Raw genomic sequence first — 9,844 nt, 5'->3', positions numbered from 1 at the left:
GTTTTTTTTTTTTTTTTTTTTTTGGGGGGGGGGCGGTATTTTATTGCAAGTTGTGAGGTGTGCTTAAGCCAGATGCCGCTTTTCAAAGAGGGAGATGCTCAAGGGCTGGGAGACTCTGGTGCAGCGCCCACATCTTCCTCTTCTGGCCCAGCGGGTCTTAGTGCCCGTGGTTCTGTGAGGCTCTGTGGAAGTGCCATGGAAAGTCACACAATGAAGACATCGCCGCCTCCGTGCCATCCAGCTCTGGGTCACGGCAAAGGCAGAGCTGCATCCTGACCTTTTTCACACCAAAGTCACTCTCAACTCTAAAACCCACGTTGACGTTCTGTTTTCACATGCTTTCAATTCACGCCACCAGGGGAGGGAACTGGAAGCGGTCAGCTGTGGTCCTCCGTCCCCAATCGGCTATGATAACACGTCCTCCTCTCAAATCCCGAGGAGCACAGGTATTGGGTGAATGCACCCAGACGGTTTCTCGCCTAGTTACATGAGCCAAGAAAACAGATGTCCAAAGTTCTATGCCCACCATTTCTAAAGCTGATGAGCAGGAAACTACATGATTTTACTGTTTCTACATTAATTGAGACCCTGCCTATTATGTTTTATTCTTTAAAATGCTGCTAGAAATTGAAATTTTCAGATTCATTTTAAAAAGACATTAAAACTGTAACAGACATCACGAAAGCATACAGGAAGAAGAGAAAAATAAGAAATACTAACGTTGGTAAACTTTAAGAAAATTTATAAGCAAACGTATCTAGCTGCCCAGCCTCTAATACTAAAATAAAAACTTTAGTGTCACAGTCACAGCAAAATGCTTCAAAAAGAGCTGGCTATGACCCTGAGTGGGTCTTTAAGGCCCATGGCATGAATGGTGGGCCTGGCAGTCTAGACAGAAGCCACGGTGTCTGCAAACTTAAAAAAGAAAACAGGGAAGAGAAAACACCAACACCAACTAAGAAGGAACCATTTCTTCACCAGGATTACATTTTTCTAAACAGGCACAATCTGTCCGCCCACAGAAAGTATTTTCTAGGAAAAACTTGAGTATTCAGAGGCACATAGCCAGGAGAAGGGAAGATACACAAGTAGAGCTCTGTATGTTACTAACGACTTCCTATCTCCTTCTCAGCCACTCTAGTTTCCTTAACGTTCCACTGTTTCCCTCCATAGTTCTCAGTTTTTCTAAATTTTGTTTAATGTTACCTTAATTCTTTCTTTTTCATCGTTTTCATGACAATCAGTTGTAGCTTCTTCTATTATAAGATTAAATAAGAACATATTTATAAGATAGCTGTTGAAAACTAACACAAGACTCTCCCTCTTTTTGCTTATTTCTCTGCAGTTCATCATCATTGATAATAATTCCAAGCAAAAGCAAAGCACCAGACTCACATTTTATAAGGCAAAAAGGACTGTACATCAGCAAAGTTATTACGGTTCATTAAAAACAGCTGCCATGGGAAAAGTGCCATACAAGATTGCCAAGTTTCTGAGATTTCTATTTTCAAAGAGTCTTTGAAATGTTGAACGTTTTGCTGACATTGCCTTGTTCATACTGTAGTGCTTATCATCGGCATCGCATGTGAGATAGCTACCTGGTTTTAGAAGCCCCCAGTAAGATACCAGAGCTAGACCTAGAAACCATTTTACCTAATTTCTGATCCATCATTTAGGCCACAATGCAGTGGGATTTAAATTCTACTTGAAAAAGCTTTGCTTTTTGTTGGGATTATTATCAAGGTGATGAATTGCAGAGAAATAAGAAGGAAAAGACAAAGACGCTAAGGCCTCACGCTGGAGTTCAAAACAGAATTATAAATGCAATCACATTGACATTTACAATAGCACAAAGTAGGCATGTACCGGATTGAGCAAAGAAGCTATAGTTGGTTGTCCCAGGCTACCTGTGTCACCTAAAAGCTGTGATGAAGCCAAACTGAAATAATTTTAAAGGAAAAAAAATAGATTTTATCTTAAAAGTTTATTTTGGGGATATATAAATTTAAAAACTCTTTCTTGGAAGAAATTAAGGGCTTATGCACTGGGGGTCAAAAAGAAACCCATGTGGGCCCCCCAAAAAGGCAGATAGGAAAAAAGTCGCTATTTCCTCTTAATTCATTTGTCTCTGGGTTTCAAAGTAGAGACCTATGGGGCAATGCTAAAGGCACATGGAGTTTGTAGCAAATGTAAATATGGGAAAAGAACTTTGATGGACGCAGAGATGTCTGGAGTCAGTTTACCTGTGTGCGTGTTCATGTACATGTGTGAAGTCTAACGAGACGTGTTAAAGCTTTTTGCTTCTCCTAGAAATATTCATTCAGATCATGAGCTGCTCGAGCTGCATTCTACTCATCTCCTGGTCCCTGAGACAACACATGGAAGCCCTGTAAGTACCTACCCAGCACAGGATCTAACACAGTAGGCACACAAATATTTAAATAAATGTGTTTATAAACAATCAAACATATAACTTAAAAAACTTATGCTGAAAAATCTAAGCTACTTTATTACAGATTCCAAAATAAGTATTATGGATGATTTCCATAGAAATATCACTAAGACTACGCAGCTGCATTCGCTATATAAAGGCTTGCTTACGAAACGACCGTACTGAGAACTTGAGAGAAATACTTCAGAGACAGTCTAATCTAGAAGCTCCTAAATGTCAATGCATTGCCCAGTGCCAGGCTGAGTGTATAAGAAACACCGAAGTGGTCTAAGGACCTAGTCCCTAATCCTCTCCAGTAGATCTGGGGTGGTACCTGAAACTTGGTAATTTAAGAAAAGCATTCAGATAGTTCTGGTGTGCAGCCAGGCTTAACAAATACTGATTTAATCTAATGGGAAAATGGACACCCAGAGAGAGTATGTGCCCTCCCCAAAGGTCAGCAGGCTTGTTAATGGCAAAGCCGGGACCACGTCTGCAAATACCATGTCCACCGCTCTTTAAAGACAACAGGTTGCCCGTTCATCTTCCAAGACAATCCTATATATTCCTGTGTTGTAACGTGCCGGCACAGTGAATTCATCTCCAGAGACCAATGGGACAACTAGTGAGAAAAACACATTTAGTCAGAGTATCTGAGTTCAAACCCAGTTCCTCACCTTCCCAGGCTGGCGAGTCAAAACTTTTTGAGACTCAGTCTTCTTACATGTAAAATGGAGATGACAGTTCCTTAAGGATCATTACTGAAAACGACTGTCAAATAAGACTGTCAAAAGAGAAGTGTTTTAAGAGGGGAAAAAAAAAGCAATGGAAGTGGATATAAATGCTAAATAAATACAATAAATAAATGCTAAATTTGTAAATAAAATGTCTTATATGAAACAGCATAAAAATAATTTGGAAATTGTGGTCAGTTTAATGTAAAAATAGAAATATCATATCATATTGTTTCATAAATAATTTCTGTCAAAACAAGTGCCCTTTGTCCTTGAAATCAGACCTAGAAACATTTTAGGTTTATGAAGTATGATAAGGGGTTTATCCTTCTTACTTCACTGAAGCTTTTAAATCTTGTTGAAGCATTGTGCTAACAATGTAACAAGGTATAAAAATATGAAAATAAGTTAAACAGTTGAAACACTGATAATGTGGTTGGTTTTTCCTTAACTTTAATGATGTCATAGACATCTAACATGCCTCATGCTAAACTTCAACTGAGAAAAGTTGTTGCATTTTAGAAAACATGAAATTAGAACCAGAAGAAATTTTTCCCCCCAACTTTCTCTGTACCTTCTCTTTCCAGTTAGCAATTCACTAAGGAGTCATCTCCCAAAGCATTTTCAGTGGCCAAATAAGTTTTAAAATGCTGTCTACTTGATTGTAAATCTGACCCTTGGATTCCGAATGCAAATTAGCAAAAAAAAAAAAAAAAAGTGCTGAGAAGCCCTGTGATAACCTTTCCCTAACATTTACTGAATGGTTCTTAATGTCCCCCACGGTCATTCCGCCTCACTGCCTGCCCTCATGCACAGCAGGGTCCAGATCCTTGCAAATTCATGGACCTGCAAAATCTTGGGAATTTTTTATCCCATTAAAACATGTGAAACTCGACTACAGTTTTATGAAACAAATGAAGACACTAGACAGAATAAAAAATTAAATGAATGTGAAACCTTTCTGGAAGCTTCAAAATGCTCTATGAATAGATTTATTTTCAGTGATTTCTAGAGAAAGAAAATAAATTTCTATTATGTGTCCGGAGCCTGTGCTCCGCAACGGGAGAGGCCACAGCAGTGAGAGGCCCGCGTACCGCAAAAAAAAAAAAAAAAAAAAAAAAAAAAGGTGCTGAGAAGCCCTGTGATAACCTTTCCCTAACATTTACTGAATGGTTCTTAATGTCCCCCACGGTCATTCCGCCTCACTGCCTGCCCTCATGCACAGCAGGGTCCAGATCCTTGCAAATTCATGGACCTGCAAAATCTTGGGAATTTTTTATCCCATTAAAACATGTGAAACTCGACTACAGTTTTATGAAACAAATGAAGACACTAGACAGAATAAAAAATTAAATGAATGTGAAACCTTTCTGGAAGCTTCAAAATGCTCTATGAATAGATTTATTTTCAGTGATTTCTAGAGAAAGAAAATAAATTTCTATTATTAATAAAAAAGGTCACCTTTTTCATAGAAAATAATTCAAAATTCTTTCTTCATGTATAAGTAGGAAGTACCTCCTGGGATTCTTTGAACAACCTGCCCCAGTAGAGCATTTTCTCTCTGCATCCTCCAGCAAGATGTCTGAGGGCCAGAGGAGACTCCCCACCCCACCCCGGCCCCGTCGGGGATTTACAGGCTGCCACCACTCCTCGGACTCACTGGCAAAGTAACCCCCGGCCTCCTTAACACACCACCAACTGCACACTTACACATCTTAAGGAAAAGCTCTCATTACATTTAAAAGTTAAGAGGATAAAATATTGATTTAGCAGCTGTTTAGTGGCTAATTTTTTTATCCAGAATTCACTTTGCACCTAATAATAATTTTATTTTTATTCCCGGCTGACTCCGAACTATGCAAGTACATTGATAAAACATTAATGAGCAGTGAGACCCAGTGGTGCCCCTGAGCTTGGTTCTCCAGAAAGAACCTAGGAAGAGCTTGGTTCTCCAGAAAGAACCCAGGTGTTTTTGTAGGCACGTTTTTCAACCTAGAGGCTAGGCTTCACATAGTAGAGCTGAAGGACAGGAGGGGGAATTATGTTGTCACCTTCCCGGGGGTAGACTTGTTCAGAGACACTTAAATGACTTCCCAACAAACTGGAATTTGCAACTTGGAGCATATCCAGGCAGACCCAGGGGTGGCGAGTACTGAGGAGATACACATCATTATCGAGCTCACTCATGCCCCGAGCTTTACGAGGTCTGACACTGGAACTGCTTTCCCCAAAGCCGATGCACGCTTCAGAACGAAGTGTATCATTTGCTGCCTGGATGGCTCTTCTGTATCCCTCGGGTGCTGCACAAAGCACAAGCCCTTCATGTCACCTCTCCTATCCATTAACCCATTCCTACATTCCTCCTTCCTTCCTGGCCTTCCTCTTCCTTCCTGCAATAACCTTTCCCTGGCTCACCTCACCTGCAAGCCTCCGAATTCCACCACAGATAAATACCTGTTCATCTGGAAGATTTTTGTAGAACAGATCGTCAACCTACTTGCCGAAACCAAATACCCATTTCTTTCCCGTGACCCCCAATTTCCCAAAAGCCTCCTAAGCCAAGGCCCCTTGTTTTGTCACTTTCCACCCTCAGGAAGACCTCCTCTTTAAAGCTGTGTTACCCAGTAAGACCACAGTCACCTGTGGGCTGCAGGGTTAACCTCCCAGTTCAAGGAGGAAGCTGGACCCTGGACGACTCCTGCCCTCATGGTTTCTTGACTAACTCCACCGGACGTCTCCCTTCACCGCACTTTCTGAACATCTTCCCAACGACTCCTTTGGAGATTTTCACGTAACAGTATCCTCCTCCCTGGCCACAAGATCCTGGCCCTCCAGCTCTCTCATCCCTTTACAGCTCTGACTTTTCTTTTTGATGCCATGGATCTTCCTCCTTTTCCTTCAGCAGGCGGCCCCCCAGCTCTGCACCCTTCACAGTGACGACAAGCCCACAAGTCGTCATCACATGCTCCTCCTTTCCTACCCTGGAGACCACTTCTCTGCCCACGACCTTGTCTTTCGGCTCTACCTGCAAAATCTCAATGTTTCCAGGAAAGCCATTTCATCCACATTCTACCAAAAACTCATTTTCAAACGAGCCAGAGAAAGAACAGTCTGAATTTTTCAAGAGATGGGCTTTAAATAGTTTCAAGGTCTCTGGAAGCTACCAGCATTCCGAAATACAGTCGCTGTTAGCGGCTTTTTAAGGAAGGTCGGGATGCTTTGTGATTAGCATATTAATTATTTATAAGAAGATAATAAGTTCCATGGCTCTGATCACAAATTCTGAACTACTGCAGACAGTAAGCTTGTAATACTCTAGAAAACAGACAAAAGGTAAAATAAAATTCTGTTATTTTAACATCTTTCAGGCAAGAGGTTACTGAGTGGCTTCAAGGAAATGATCAAGCTATTTGAAAAAAAAAATTTTTTTTCATTTCTCCAAATGGACACAATGCTCATTCTACTTAAAAGTGGTTTGGGTGGTCTGATCTAATAGCCACTGTAACTACTCCTGCACCTTCCCAAATGCCGTGCTATATTTATCCCATAAATGTAAGAATCCCTGCTCATCAAGAAGAGTAAATCCGGGGATAGTTAAGAAATACCGATGGCTTCCTCCAAGGGTGGTTGGTATTTCTAATTTCTCTGTTTGAATGGTATTCCAAATATCTGGGCCTAAGTAAAATGTGACTATCAAATTGAATTGATGTCCAAAATAAGCCCCAGAAATGTTTATCCAGTAGTCAGTCAGCTCACTCAGCATATGCTCATTTGTCCAAGAAAAGATACTTACTTGCAGATTGTAGTCTTGCAGAATTTTAACCAAGGAGTCTCTCAAATTAGGAATCTCCATTCCTTCCTTAATACGGTGAATCAGTAGAATTGGGTCAACATGCGTGCCGATGTTGTTTAACAAGCCGGTGATAAAGGCTACAAGACACCGCGGAAAACAACATATAAGCAGTGTAGCTAATGCAATTTTAGGTCGAAAGTAACTCAGGGCAAAAGTTATTTCCTTTAAGTAAGTGTTAAAAAGCATTTGAATTGTTAAACCCTCCCAGGAACTAATCTTCCTTTACCTTCCTCGAAGGAGAAGCTAAATGAGCAGGGATTAAAAAATGAGATGGAGAACAAACGATTACTTCAGAACACAGTTTGTAATGTCAAAGGGGGGCAACTAGTATTTGAGAATTTACTGTAGCTCAGCTATCATATACTTTTCTCCTATTTTGCCAAGGTAGGAATGCTATTTGTTCCCATTTTCCAGAAAAGGAAAATGGGGTGATTAATGAATTCATCCAGGGTCACACAGCTAGCGATTTTTGAACCCAAATTCAAACCCAGGGCAGGCCCAGGTTCACAGTGTGTTTCATTACCCCAACTTTGCCTCCTTTAAGATCCTTAGACCACCACTCTATCATGCTAAACTAGATTCTTCAAGCTATATGTGCATGTAGCTACCTTAATCTGAAGTGGACTTGAATAACACCCTCCTCTTGAATCTCTTATTAAAAACCAATCGTTAACAGCGGTTTCTAGAACTTGAAAATCTTGAAACAGATAAGGCTTCCGACCAAAAAATAAAAAAGGGAAGGGGAAAGATTTTAAACCACGACTGCCAGTTTCTGAATCATATCTATGTCTTTAAAAGAGGACTTGCGTTACTGTCAGGTGACTGCCCTTGTTTCCTTCCAAAATGGGAGACCCAAGGCAGATGGTCAAGGAGAGGCAGCAGATATACATACGCTCCTGGTGCTGCACTGATAAAACAGGGCGGGAAAGAGAGGCTCAACGCTACAGTAGCAAACCTCCATATATGGTCAATGTCCAGTAACGGTTATGGGTTTCCATAAAGAGACTCGATAAGGGCTAGACTATACACTTTCAAAATAAATGCCCTCTGTGCACAAACAAAACCAAAATCTTCTATTCCATTTGGGTGCAGTAGGTAGAAATATGCTTCAACCAAGTGTTCTTTATCAAGTTCAGCTAATACGAAGTGATGAGGCTCCAGGCTTCCCTGCACAGGAAGAGTTCTGGAAATCATTACTCTGTACCTGGCCTACTTTTATTATAGACACTTCACCGTATTTTTAACTCACTGCATCTTGAGATGATTCCTACTCTAGACACAACTGGCTAAACGGAGAGAAAGAGGTTGTGATTGCAGATGGCTTTTCTGCTTACGTGGTTTGTCGATGGAATATAAAATCAGATCTTCCCAGAGTTCCCCATCATCCTGTTCCTTGGCAAAGTCAATCGCTTTATCGACGTCATGTAATTCCTCCATGATCATCTTCAGGGCACTTCGGCTGTTACCCATTCGGCCTAGCAAAATGTGAGAAATACACTTAGGATAATGTAATAAAACATTTTAAGGGAAATCACATATCTCTTAATTTGTTTACATAGTTTGATGGCTATGACAGAAAACATATTTCCTTATATGACGTCTGTAACTCAGTAAAATCAGTATTTCCTACTCACTGGGTGTTTACTTTGTCCTGAGTACTCATTTAAGCGCTTCACATGAATTATTTCATGTAATCATCACTATAATCTTACGAGGTATGTTCTACTAATATTTCTGTTTTATAAAAGAGGACATAGAAATGTCAGTGCCTTGCCAAGGTCATACAGCTACTAAATGGCAGATCTGGAATCTGAATCAAGGTCTGTCAGATTCTGACTTCCTTCTTATGATAATTGGGGAAAAAAAACACAAAACTTCTCAACCCATCTACAGTTTATTGTGATTTATATTGTAAGGTGTGAACTGATACAGTTTTGGTCATTTATTACACAATTCTAATTGTTATCTCAGTAGCGTTTATTAAATGATGCTACCTTCTCTACTGAGCTGTGAAGTCTCCTTTACTAAATATTCAATTTCTAATGGAAATCAGGCTCTAACCTCTGTGTTACTTTGGTCTAAAACCTATGTCCATTCTTACACACTTTACATCACGTTGTCACCCCATTCCTTAGTTTATGGGGACCAAAATGAATAAAAGCTACTTACTCAGAAGATAAACTGTCTCTTCTACAAAGTTTCTCTGTTGACAGATCTCAAGAGCCTTCAAATAAAGCAGGGTAAAAAAGTTGTTATGGGTTACCAGCCAAGAACAAATATCCACAGAGTCACTTAAACATACAAGTGTGAAAGAACTGTTTTCATTGCCTCCCTTTAAAAACAAAACAAAGCAGAAACAAAACACAAACCTCCTAAGTTTTGCTTGTGGCTCTCCTGATTTGCCTCTCAGAGAGGTACTGGACCCTACACAATTTAACTGATAACATGTTTGAGGCAGAACATTCCAGAGCAAAGGCAGAAAGCAAGATGCTAAAAGAAAGGCTCTTTCCCACCAAGCTTTCTCTCTTTATGCTACTTGAGGTTTCTTCATGGCACTGCCCCCCACCTAATTCACAGGCACTGGTCTAAGCCCCGTTTCCCTCCACTGAATTGCGCCCTCCAGGTACGCACTACGGTTCACGGCTGCAAGTTCCCAGTATGGAGCACACCATAGCTCAGCACACATCTGCGTAAAGAATTAAACACTGGGAATATTTCTATTGCCGGCTCACAAGATCTAAGAGAACTCTGCTCAAGGATCTGTCAAAAGTGAGAGGAAGGGCTTCCCTGGTGGCGCAGTGGTTGACAGTCCGCCTGCCGATGCAA

At 40.6% G+C, this 9,844-nt stretch overlaps 1 protein-coding gene across 2 annotated transcripts in view; it reads right to left on the bottom strand.

The window, feature by feature from the left end:
• VPS41 (VPS41 subunit of HOPS complex) overlaps positions 1 to 9,844 on the bottom strand; it is a 153,012-nt gene that overhangs the window by 3,056 nt on the left and 140,112 nt on the right. For both annotated transcript variants that reach the window (XM_007455327.1, XM_007455328.1), the window contains 3 exons: positions 9,188 to 9,242; positions 8,353 to 8,493; positions 6,959 to 7,095 (listed from right to left, as the gene is read on the bottom strand). In XM_007455327.1, coding sequence (XP_007455389.1) covers positions 6,959 to 7,095; positions 8,353 to 8,493; positions 9,188 to 9,242 — 333 coding nt within the window. The remainder of the gene's footprint in view (positions 1 to 6,958; positions 7,096 to 8,352; positions 8,494 to 9,187; positions 9,243 to 9,844) is intronic.

Source organism: Lipotes vexillifer, unplaced genomic scaffold, assembly GCF_000442215.2.
Source record: "Lipotes vexillifer unplaced genomic scaffold, Lipotes_vexillifer_v1.1 scaffold234, whole genome shotgun sequence".
NCBI classification, from domain to species: Eukaryota; Metazoa; Chordata; class Mammalia; order Artiodactyla; family Lipotidae; genus Lipotes; species Lipotes vexillifer.
The sequence above is the reverse complement of the archived record's forward strand: the minus strand, read 5'-3'. Positions and strand labels throughout refer to the sequence as shown.